We start from the raw sequence: 12,889 nt of genomic DNA, 5'->3' as shown, positions 1-12,889 counted from the left end.
ATAATGTCCTTCACTTTCCTAAAATAAAATTCATAAGTAATACAACCTCCTTACACACATAATTTATAATAAACCAACATAATGCCCTAGATGTGTTATTTAAAAAGTAACATTAAAATATATTTTAATAAGGAGACATTGAAACACTAGCTTAGAATAGAAAATATAATGAAGCAGGCAGAGGCTTGCATCTATATGTAGTCTCCACGAATGCTACAATTACAAGTAAAGAAGGATATACAAATGACTCAAATTCATTAATACAGTAGCTGTTGTTAATGTCGTTTTCCAAGTTTATGTTAATTCTTGTAAAAACCCTGAATCTTACAAAGTAAAATCTTCCCTCAATTTATACAACGGTGGCATTCCTGGAAAATTCAGCATGTATCAAAATCATGTGAAAAACACATTGGGCTTTTATGTAAAGCAGAATTAAATTCTTAGCTTAGATAATTATATACAGCTTTTTCACCCACATGAATGCCCAGCAGAACATTTAAAAGTCATGCAGGAGGGGGGACAATTCCTCACTCTGTGGGGGTGTCCCATACATTCCAAGACATTTCTCTTACCATCCTCAGCCCCCATCCTCTATGTGCCAGTGACTCTCACCCACCATTATGCTAACCAAAAATGTCCCTACACTTCCAAAACAACCCAGCTGAAAATCACTGACATATATAACTACTCATTTCAAAAGCATGAATTAATGGAAATGAGACCTCTAAGTTTTTAAGAGCTAAGATTAAAAGAAACAAGTCACATGCAGTACCAAGAAGATCTTCAAGATAAATTCAAAAGGTTTATTGCACCAAATGCCACAGAAAAATGGATCAAAATAATACAAGAACAAATTTTAAGAAAAAATTTCTATACATTGACATTGATATCTATTTACCTGATCAAAAATATAAAGTCCTATCAATTTGTCTTCTTGGAGCATCAATAATAACAAATCCCAGAATTTTCTCTTTTTAAACACCACTTAAATTTAAACATATTGCAATCTTGCTCTGAAGATATATGGTCACCAAAATTTTGACATTTAAAAATTAACACTCAGAGGGGGGCTGCTTGATTTAGGTAAATATTATATTAAAATATCCCTTCCCCCACAGCACAATAAAAAACAAATGGTTCACATTTACCAAGAGAAGCTAAAGAATTTTTCAATTTAATGGTGAAAGTATGCATCAACAAAATACTTTCAAAAGTACTTATTAGTGGGAAAATCCAGACATTTAAAAGAATTTTAGGGTCACTTTATATTCTTTATTTTTATGTACAACCAACTCTAATGAATAACCTAAAAAGCTACAGACTAAATTTTTTATAAAATCTCAGGACCTAATTATAAGAGCCTAAACAACAGTTTAGTATCACTTAGCAAGCGGGGAATTTCCTCCCTCCAAAAAAGTTACTTTTGAAAAATATGGTAAGTTTAAAAAGTTGTGATGTGTAAACGGCAGTTCCATGGGATGTGAAAAGATTATAGTTACTTTTATTAAAAAACAGCACACTTCAGAAAAATGGATTGAAGCCTGTACAAAAAACTATTTAACACTGATAAAAATAAAATACTTTGGAATTATGCACAAGTATGGAAGCTACATTTTAAATTTTCATTGTCATGTTTAAACATACACAATTATCTTTACATTCATATCACTCGTCAATCTATTAAAAATAAAACTGCAACATGCTAGAAAGAGGTCCATCACAGTAACATTTACACACTTCTGCTCTGTCATGCCTCACTAGCTTGCTTAAAAAAGCAAGATGCTACAAAAGTTACACTCAACAGGTAAGACTTAAAAGTTGAAGAAACCCTAAAGGTGGAATCCTGTCAACTGAGGTAGTTTTCTTTTTTTGTTTTGTTTTTTGTTTTTTTTTTTTCATTTTAATTTTCTTCTTCAGGTGGGCATTGGGAGAGGGCGGGATCCCTTTCTTGCCTCTTGGGCTACGACAGAATGAAGCCACCGGGTGGTGTGTGTGGGTGCATTTGAACGCAATTCCATGAGATTTTTTTTTTCTTTTCCACTTTCAGGAAGAGGTTCAATTTTAAGACAAAACTTGAGTGTTATTTAAAGGAGGATTATAAAAGAGCAGCAACATTCCTGGTCTGTTTTTGTAGGCAACAGATGTGAGGATTAGGTTCTGACTAGAATCCTGAGTGTCACTGAGACAACCCCCACATGTGACCTACCTGTAGTTTTCCAATAGACATTTTCCGAGAGAGAGTTTTAGAACAGTAGATTAAGAGGCAAATTAAATTTTCTCAGGCTTTGAGAGGACTGGGCTAAATTTTTATGTGTGGAGTTTAGAATTAGCTTTAAATACTCAATTTCCCCCTACATGGGTCTAATTTTTAACATGCCGCTATGCATACACATTTTGAATGAAACTAGTTTTGTTTCTAGTTATTTTCTATGAATCCCTGGAAAATGGTAAATGAGGGAAAGTGCTCAAAACATGTAAACAAGGAAAGGGGAAAGAGAGATGAGGGGAACGGTCTACACCGGTATGGATGGGAATGCCGTAACATCAGCTATCATAATTTATTCACACTAACGAGAAACAAATGATGAGTGAGCCAAGCCAGAGGTGAGGTTCATTCTCTGTGTACCACACCAGCAAGCAGTGATGTCACAGAACTGGAGACTGAAAAACACCAAACTCAGATGTTAAAGGAAATAAGATAAACATAAAAAGGACGGAAAACTTCAATCCTGTAAAAGAAAGACGTAAAATAAAAAGCAAAGATCTTAAGAGCCTTAATGCACCCACCTACAGTTCACATCATAAAAAGAGAGAGAGAGAGAGAGAAGGGAAGGCAGCAGTTCTGACCTATTCCTAAAGAACTATTACACCTATTTTTCTCCATTGGTACTGCTGCTATACTCTTTCAAAAAATTAACTTGCATTTGTAAAAGAATAGACAAATTTATGTAACTTAGGTGTTTAGAATCAGGATTTTATCAAATAAAAAATCTGAAGTCATTCTAACCCCTAAAAGGGAAGTTACTTCATAATCTTAGGTACAAAAGGGTACATGAGAAGGACTGGAATTAATTTCTACAACAGTGAAAGGAAATCAGAGCCTGGTTATAATCAATTGTACTCAAGATCTGCGAGAGGCTAACAATGTTCTGATGTGTGAAATTAGTGCCTGTCTTTCCACAATCCAGTTTTGAAAAGTCTTTTCCTTTACCCTGGATGTCAGTATGTGGTCGGACATGGCCAGAGTTCATGGCCAGTAAACCAAGCAAAGTTTTTTTTACATTAAGGTTTCTGAAAAAGTGAACCATGCTAATGAACAATCTTTCATTTTGGCAGATTTTATCACGGGTGAGTTAATTTCTGGAGAGGTGTTTTGCAAAGGACTTAGGGGTTAGAAGGCACAGAGATGATAATTTAACAACAGATCATTTTTGGATTGTTGGTAGATGTACAAACCAATTTCTTTCATTAGTCGTCCTGAACTGTTGCAGGTTCATTTCCTGCCAGGCCTGCTGTGCCTCTGAAAGTACAAACAGTCGTTTGTAATAACTATTGTGGAAGAAAGTGGCTTCGGCTGGAAGAATTTAGCAAGAGAAACACTCTTGAGCTTATAGAAATAACTTTGGTAAATGGCCTCTCTTAAAAAGGCTGCTGAAAGCTCTAAAGTATGAGGATAAAACATATGGTATCAGACTGTGCACTCTGCTGCTCTGAACTACATCTTGATGAGATTAAGATGCTACATTGGTTTCTGGGTTTATTGCACCAACAGTCCGTCTCTAACCGACTTGTGGCTGCATCTACAACAAGGTAAACTCCAAGATATGGAGAGAGTGGGTCCCTAAAGCACCCTCTGCCCAACAGTCGATCCTCTTTCTTGTTTTCTGCCAGGCAGCAATGCCTACAGCCACCGGAGCAGAAGATGGCACAATGTGGCTTGCTTGCTTTCACCTTCTGTAAGAAGCAAACTCTGCCCTGGAATCCAAATCCCCTGCTCTGACTGTCTTCTTAGGACAGCAAATGAAGCGTTCTCCACTTTGGAGAGCTCATGCTTAAACTCTGAAATGTTGTCCTGCTGGAATGGTATGTCCACTGGTTCCCTTGTCATTCTGCCCAAACATACAAGGTGATCTGTACCAGCAGCTTAGTGTTTACTGTAGTGTTTATGTTTCCTCCTACCAAAAAGGTCACTCTCTCTGTTGATTCATGGGTAACAAAAGGCCAAAGAGTATTCACGAAAAACACAAATGATATAATGTCAAGTAAACCTAAGTCGTCCAACGAAGCATCCGCTTGAAAGCAAGAAAACAAAACAAAACAAAGCGGTGGAATGACTGTTTCTGTTTGCTCTTCTCATGCTTTTGACGTCACAGAGAGCTTACTCCTTTCACCTTCGGTTGAGAATCTGATTTTTTTTTTCTTCCAAGGAAGAACTGTCCTGAGCTTTAGCTTATAAGAGTATTTGCGCGACGTAAGGAGAATGAGTACTGGCAATAGCAGTCAACAGAGGCAGGTCATTGGATTCAATCCTGAATAGTGAAAAAAGAAAAGAATATTAATATAGCATGATTTTACAGGAAAGTATTACTGCTAGGTACCAAGCTTGCCAGATGCTTGCTTAAAACTATGACAAAGAGGTGGAAAGATGCTAAAACTGTTCTTTTAACACAATCTCCCAGTGACCACCGCCTGACGATGCAGAGAAGGATGCAGGTGGTGTGTGTGTGTGTGTGTGTGTGTGTATGTGTGTGTGTGTTGGGGGGGGTACACAAAGCTGCTCTTCCCACAGCTGGAGTCACCCAGGTGAAGCCCAGAACATTTCTATATTCCTCGACAATGTCATTGCGTTATACTCTAATGTCTTCTACAGTATCTCCTCATTCTTCCAGTCAGCACTCTGGAACACATACTGAAATTCTGCACCTAGGCTAGACTCAGGCTTAGGAAAATGATGAAGGTGGGAGTTTTTTCCATAAACTTGGGAATTTGTTCAACAGGTTAGACAATTTAGATCCTCACTAAGCATCTGAGCTACAAGATTCTGAGAGCAAAGTGACACTAATAGATACTCAGTCAAGAGAATCATAGCATCAAAGGGACGCGGCTTTGGCTGCCTCTCTTATAGCAGAGGCGGATACAGCGTGGTCACTGGCTCAACGCTGCCAAATGTCCTGAAAAAAATTAGGACTGCCTCAGTCCGTGGAATATGTCCTATTTTTTTCCCCTTGAATTCCAAAAATGAAAAATCAAAAATAAAATTTAAAAAGGTAGCTGGCATTACTTCATGGAACTTTCTATGCTTTCTCCAGTAATGCTGCCTACAGATCTCCTTTCAGGGTAGATAAGAAGTTCTTTAGTACCTTTTGTGCTGCTGGTTCTGACTAGGAGAGGAAGGAGCAAAAGCGAGGCTGGGTGTGACCCTCACTAATAAAGAGGACCGAGAGACGAGGAAGGTGTATAAATCTTTAGGATCCTCTAACAGTGTTGATGGACACCTGCCAGTCAGGGGCAGGGGCAATGGAAAACCTGGTGAGGTAGGACTCAAGGCTGAGGCTGGTAGAGATGTGAGCAACAACTAACAACAACAGCAACAGATACACATTGCAAGCTAACTGCAAAAGCAAATGCCTCAAAAGGGAAAAACATTTTTTTGAATAAAGTATGGGGGAAAAATGCATGACAGGAAATGCCAAGAGCCAAACAATACAGTAAGTCATATCCTGGGTGTGAAAGATGAAAAGTCTGACAAGAATGCAAAGGCCCGAGTCTTGAAATAATATTTTGACTAGCAGGCTTGAAAAAGAATTTCAAGGTTGACACTATATACGCAGTATTTTCTTGCCCCAAATTAGGGGAGTCATCATCACAGGGAAGGGGGTCAATTCCCCATGGGCACAATGTCTTTTTGTTAGTTCTCTGTTGAAACATTAAGCAGAGAGTAACACAAGTCAGAATTTCTTCTCTGAGAGAAGGTATGGCCAAGCCCGACCCCCAGGAAGATGACCTATACTGTCAATCACATCAGCACGTCTCCCTTCCCAAGGGGCTTCTAATAAAGGAGGGGAAAGTACAGTCACCCTGTGGACATGTAGGTGGCCCCTGAGAGTCCAGAAGGCCTTTCTTGCCTCCTCCAGGGAGCAAAATATAAACCCAAGCTCTGCTGCATGTCTGACGGGTTGCGCCTTTGACATCTTACTGAAATGACTAGAAATGGGCAGGCAGAAAGGGATTAAATTTTTCACTTTCAAGCATAAAATAATCCAGGGAGGAAACTAACATAAACTACCACTAGCTTAGCACTCTGCATTTGTTTGCAGGTATGAAACTCCAGAATCAGAGATACGAAGAAGGAAAGCAGCAGAGGCACAAATCTCATGAACCCCACACATTTCAAGGGGGCACCAGGCCCACAGGTTCTGGGTGAGACAGGCTAAGTGGGTCAGTCAGTGGGTGCAGTGCTAGGGTCAGTCCTATCATGGGGGAAACAGTGGCACTTCACAGCACTCACCCCAGTACGACACCTAATTCTTTCACATGGACTCGTGTGTGTCCACGAAGATATTCAGACAGCATCTTACTTTTCAGGTACATCTCCTGTAGTCTGTCTTCAAGATGCATGATGCACTGCGAAGCCAATAACATTCACAATGAGGGCTGGGATTCAAGTCTCGGCCAATGTTCTAAGAGCTGGAATGCTCTTAACTCATTTTTAAGCACACAGCTATAATCGCATTCCTTCCCAGTACACTTGAAAATTATAAACCACATCAAACCAGTGGTAGGTAGAAGAAAAGGTTTCTAAATAAAACAACAGCTTACTTTTTCTAATGACTATTAAGATTTTCATACACATCTGCTAGTCTTTTTTAAAAAGCATTTTTAACAGGGTGCCTGGGTAGTTCAGTTGGTTAAGCCTCTGCCTTCGGCTCAGGTCATGATCTCAGGTCCTGGATCTAGCCCCACATCAGATTCCCCACACAGCAGGGAGCCTGCTTCTCCCTCTCCCTCTGTCTGCTGCTCCCCATGCTTGTGCCTTTTCTCTCTCTCTGTCAAATGAGAATAATAAAAAAATCTTTAAAAAAAGCACTTTTAACATAGCTGAAATCATTCTGTAAGTGAAATTATTTCCTACTTTTTAAAAACCTTGTAATAATCCTTTCCCCATGTTATTAATAAATCTTTATCAATGTAATTTTTATTAAATAATTTTTGAGAATATGAATTACCACTATTTATGTATCCACATGGCAATCTGAGATTTTGCTACTATAAATAACTTTTTAAAGAATATCTTTGTTGTTTTCCTATAGCTCACATTATTTTGGCGAAATGCATCCTCAACAGTAGAGTAAATGGAACAAGTTTACTTTAAATCTTCTTTTTCTATCAAGAGTATATTTTAACTAGGTCTTTAATAACAATAAAGAAAAGGCAATTATTCTCAGGACATCTCTACCCTTGGAATTATGTCCAAGTTCATTTTTTAGAGAATAGCAACCATCTGTGTCTTTCACCAGAGGCAAATGCTTTTGCATTTGGCAGGCAGAGCCATCCGAGCATCTTCAGTAAGACACCTGATGGCTTTGGCAAGGGTAATTCCATCATACATAATTTTCTTCTAGATCATTATGCTTGTTATTTTCAAGGTAAAAAGATTAACAGATGCATTTGAAAATGTTGATCTTGACCATCTGGGCTGATCAGTAACATGAAAAAAATATCTATTCAAGAGGCAATCTTTTCAGTTTTTCATTGGCTTAAAATCTTAAATGCATTGTATTGAGTGGATGAAAAAACTGGTAAGTGACTAAGAGTAATAATCAAAGCAAGGAGGATTTTACCAATTTTCATGAAAATGTTCCTCCAAGTAACCAGAGTTAAGTGGTAAAAGGATCTCCTGTTAAGTTTCAGTTCCTTATGAAGTAAATACAAGGTTTTTAATAAGAGTGTTATAAAATATTAAAAAGAACTTTCACATTACATGGCATCCTTTGTTTTAAATGGTTAATTTATGGTGTTTTCATCATCCCCATGGCCACTGTATGTTGTAATGTGGAAATAAAGAGAACATTGGTCTATATGGAACTTGAAATCAAATCATTCAGGGCTTTTTTTTTATAAAAGGTTTGATTATCAAATTGAACTGCTTTGTGTTCTGCCCTTCCCTTCCAGGCATTTTATTCCTGAGATGGATTTCTTTAATTTTTAACTTCTGAAATTTTAAATAGCCACTTTCTCCTTTTGAAAATACTAAAAGTTCTAATAGTCATTTAGTCGTGTTTCATTCAAGTGATTTTTTAAGGAGAATTTTAAACCACAGACGAAATTTTCTTTGACCTCGGTTTTATCAGGTTAAATAAGTCATTCACAGTATTAAGTGGCCAAACATACTTCTGTCCAAACGAAGTAAAAAGAATCAGCTCTAGCAATTTACTGCCTAGATAACTAAGATGTCAAATGTAGCTATGGCATAAGACTTATGTATCACAGAATAAAATATGAAAGTTTGGCAAATTTTGTAACAGTAAAAAAATATAAAATCTAATGTATCTGTCTTTCCTTACAGAAAAAGAGAGTTCAGCCTCTACATCAGCGCGATGCAGCTTGCTACTAGGAATAAAAAGTGCCTGCAAATATAGAACAAAAGTAAGGTTGTCATAACCCATAAGTGCTTTTCACATTACCCCCTTGGGACAGAGGTCCTGCAAGAGTATGCTTCAGTCTACACCCCAAATAAATAAAAAATTTTGGTGAAAAGCTGTTGTCAGTCTTTATAGCCAGTAAAATTATTTCATGAAACTATTAGCAATCACTCTAATAGTAGCTGTTTCCTGAGAACTCATGACATGTAATGCATTCCAAGTGCTTTACCTGAATCATTTAATTTCATTTTCATAACCATCTGAGATAAGCTACATCATCTCCTCAGCTGTATAGATGTAGAAAGTGAGACTTTGAGAAGTCACACAGAAAGTAGTGGAGCTTGGATTTGACCCTAGACTACTGGACTCTAAAGGCCACACACGGGCCACTGCTGTGTACACTGGCTGTTAGAGTGTCTCATATTGGCAGAGCGCTTTGCCAGTTTTTTAAAAAGCAGTATCTCAGATCTAATTTTCAAAGGATTCTCATAACATACCTGTCGAATGGGTACTATCTTCGTTTTACAAGTGAGAAAGCTGAGGTTCAGAGATGCTCAGGACCACCCACCATCACACAACTCACTGGTGGCAAAGCCTATACTTCAACCCAGTTGCACTGAGGGGGGTCTCCCTGTTGTGACACACTTCCACAACTTAGATGACAACTACACAGTATTTCAAAGCACCTTCTTGAAGGCCACAGAAGTCTTGACTTTCTGAGGAATGTGGGAAAATTACTTCAGGAAAATTACCACTCCATTTGCAATTAGTGTAGGTAATTAATATTCTGCTTCCTCCTTTGTTATTAAATAGCTCTGTATCTGTTGTGGAGGCCAGAAGGGAGGTAACGGATACCCTGGTCTGGGGTATACTGCAGAGGGCAACTGAGTGCAGGAGGGAAAGAGCGGAGAAGGTGGGTACTCTCTCACCTAGCGCAAATCCCCGAGGTCGGACAGCTCACTTAGCTTCTCCTGGCTCTCTGCCCTTGAGCCTCTCTCCCACTTCTGAGACCTCTCTCCCTCCCTCTCAAAATCTATTTTCTCTCAATCTCTGCACACACACACACACATTATATTGAAAAGTATCTGTTTTATATATTCATTCCAATGTCGGGGGTTGGGGGAGAGCAGTTAATCATTTCCTAGGAGTTTACAGGCTCTATTTGCTGTGTTTAATATAATGTGATGAAGTCAATTTAAAACCTGATTGAAAAAGAACAACTGATACCATCTTTTATGGGTATAATGCTTCAAAACTGTCTTTATACAAATGATATTCCATTTTATCTTTAACAATATTACAGGAACAGTCCCTAAACAAAAGGAATTGGAATCCCTTCAGAAACTCACCTGCTTTATGTCGATCTGATAAAGGAGAACTAATGAGTTCTCCAAAGGAAGATTTTAAATTTCCTTTTATGTCTGATCCCTTCCCCCAAACCTTTTTTCTTTTACCATATACCTTATTCAAAAAGATTTCCATGTCACGGCGTGTTGTTTCATGGACGAGCTACCGTTACTGAAATCTATCCCATCGGCCGGTGTTCTGTTGCATGTTCTATTTTTAGTTATGCTAATATCCAATCATACTAAAAACCAACCACGTGGGTCTGTGATTTTATAATCAAAGTACCAGTAGACGTGCTGTAACTACCTGTCTTTGGTGACATGAGAACAAATACTTACAAAATCAGCAGGGAGGTGAAGCTTGTAGAGCTGTAAAATGGAGTGAAGCAAACTGGACACCTGACTCGAGACCAAGACATCCTGGCCCAGTTTCATGCTGTCCGTCACCTTCCTCTGACTTGTGGCTACCTGGACACTCCACTTGTCCGTGTCTGCGATAATACAGACTGCTTCGGCGATTGGCTCGTCGAGCACTGGATGCTGGAAGACAAACACAGGGGGTCAACTCTCCACAGCACTGCCAAGTGGCACTCAGAATGTCCAGAATGTTTCTGTAATTTAACATTAGCCTAACAGTTCATAAGCTGCCAGCAGGAGCTACAGAAATTGAGAGTGTTATAGGGACTAAAATAGGAGTGTCATCAAATTGTCATTTGAAATTCATGTGATAAAAATTACATTTAAGTGGTATTTTTTTCTTCCACCCAGGAAGTACACTATAAATGTTGTTAATGTTCACAGAAAAGTGAAAAGATACATGCCCTCCCTACATTCCAGGATAGTAAAATTCCTTTTGAAAGACTGCACTCTCCTTTTAAAATGGAGAAAATTAGAATAAGCTGTAGGATTCTGTTGCCATTGCTCCAAAACAAGCTTAGTCTGAGCAACTTAATATTCCCTTAAAGTTATAGCTTTAATCATTGAGCACTATTTACTTAGTGACCATGTGTTACATACATAAATCAACTCTAAACAACCAACTAAAATCAGATGGGGGACTAATTTATCTAGAGGAGTCCAAAAGGTCAAATGATGGCTACTGAGGAGTAATTTAAAATACAAAATTCTCAGTAACTCTGTAGTTACAGATAGAGCAGGTTGAGCACAAGTGAATTGTGACATATGGCAAATAGGGTAAACACTGATGGGATCAAGGAAAAGGCCTTAAAAAACAAACAAATAAACAAATATTAATGTCCTCAAACTGATCAAAGTGTAACTGCTTTATCACCAGCACCTGGAATAAGGGCACTGTGGCTCACTGGGGAGGTCATGGATAGAAGATTCTCCAAACATGAGTTATTTTAGAAGCCTGCAGATCCAGATATGATAACAAAAAGGGACAGAGACCTTGGCTCAATTATTTGAAAAGGAGAAACTTAATGGGTACAAGAAATGTTAAAAAAAAAAAAAGTGAAAAATGAGAATAAGTCATTTTTAAATCACTGGATCAAAGAGAAAAGACTCAAGACAAAGGGGTCAAGGGTTGAGACAAACCGTGGGGAATCTGTGAGCCTGTTCCTTGAAGGAGGGACCTGAATCTTTTCTGCCTGAACCTTAGCTCCTAGCACAGGACCTGGCATTTGAAAAATGTTACTAAATTAAAATGAGACAGGTTAAGTACAAGCAAATGACAGAGATGATGAGCACCCTGCATTCCCTAACACAGCATGGTATTGCTGACTTCTATGTTTGCAGGTTCTAAAACAGAGAAGAACCAGCCAAACATTTACAGAAGAGTACCTTAAAAGAAATACCTGAAGCATGAGACACAGTCTCAGACTACTACCTATTTAACACCGAACTCCCTGAATATATCCACAGGGCAAACCCAATGTCTCCATCTAACCATGTCATTTAGCAGCTACTTACTTGTTTACTGAAGAATAAACACTTTTTTCTTTAAATAACGATTTTATTTATTTATTTGATAGACAGGGAGAGTGAGCATAAGCGGAGGGAACAGCAGACAGAGTGAGAGGAGAAAAAGAAGGCTTGATCCCAGGACCCTGGAATCATGACCTGAGCTGAAGGCAGATGCTTAACTGACTGAGCCACCCAGGCGCCCCAAGAACAAACACTTTCTAAAAGAAGATGGAAGTAAAGGAAAATGTAAATTAGTCAAGGCAAAAAAAGATACAAAAATATCATGAGCGGGGCGCCTGGGTGGCTCAGCGGGTTAAAGCCTCTGCCTTCAGCTCAGGTCATGATCCCAGGGTCCTGGGATCGAGCCCCGCATCGGGCTCTCTGCTTAGCGCAGAGCCTGCTTCCTCCTCTCTCTCTCTCTGCCTGCCTCTCTGCCTACTTGTGATCTCTATCTGTCAAATAAATAAATCTTAAAAAAAAAAAAAAAATATCATGAGCAACTACTTTAGTTACAATTTAAGGGGTGCCAGGGCTACTGGTAGTCCATCCCTGACCTGGTCTAAACTTCTATGGGGTCAGAGAGTTGAAGCTTAATTAAGTTCCAATGATTCTGGAGATTCCTAACATGTTATCTTTGCAAAGAAAATGCAAACCCCACTAAAAAGATTTGGCTTATGATCTGGTCAGTCTACAAGCTTTTACAATGTAAAGAACTCTAAGATCCAGAAGACCATGTTTGGATTCATCACAGAAACACACACCCATACACACCCTATGCCCTGGTATTCAATTTAAAATTCCTCTTTGGAAAGGCTCTACTTTTAAGGCACATGCAGAACTACAATATACAAAAAATTTGCATGTAGGCTTCTTTTTAATACTTTTTCTTATTAGCTGTATCTTAATTACCGAAGTAATTAACAGTGGGATCTGTCAGGGTGATTTTTTAAGTTCACAATTTTATTAAGTTCACAT

At 38.5% G+C, this 12,889-nt stretch overlaps 1 protein-coding gene across 5 annotated transcripts in view; it reads right to left on the bottom strand.

The window, feature by feature from the left end:
• Positions 1–789: 789 nt before the first annotated feature.
• Positions 790–12,889, bottom strand: part of FNIP2 (folliculin interacting protein 2) — a 133,128-nt gene continuing 121,028 nt past the window's right edge. For all 5 annotated transcript variants that reach the window (XM_045995668.1, XM_045995683.1, XM_045995694.1 and 2 more), the window contains 3 exons: positions 10,328–10,528; positions 6,509–6,624; positions 790–4,529 (listed from right to left, as the gene is read on the bottom strand). In XM_045995668.1, coding sequence (XP_045851624.1) covers positions 4,451–4,529; positions 6,509–6,624; positions 10,328–10,528 — 396 coding nt within the window. In that variant the 3' untranslated portion in view covers positions 790–4,450. The remainder of the gene's footprint in view (positions 4,530–6,508; positions 6,625–10,327; positions 10,529–12,889) is intronic.

Source organism: Meles meles, chromosome 2 (genome assembly GCF_922984935.1).
Source record: "Meles meles chromosome 2, mMelMel3.1 paternal haplotype, whole genome shotgun sequence".
NCBI classification, from domain to species: Eukaryota; Metazoa; Chordata; class Mammalia; order Carnivora; family Mustelidae; genus Meles; species Meles meles.
Note: the sequence above shows the minus strand (reverse complement) of the source record. Positions and strands in the feature narration are given on the sequence as shown.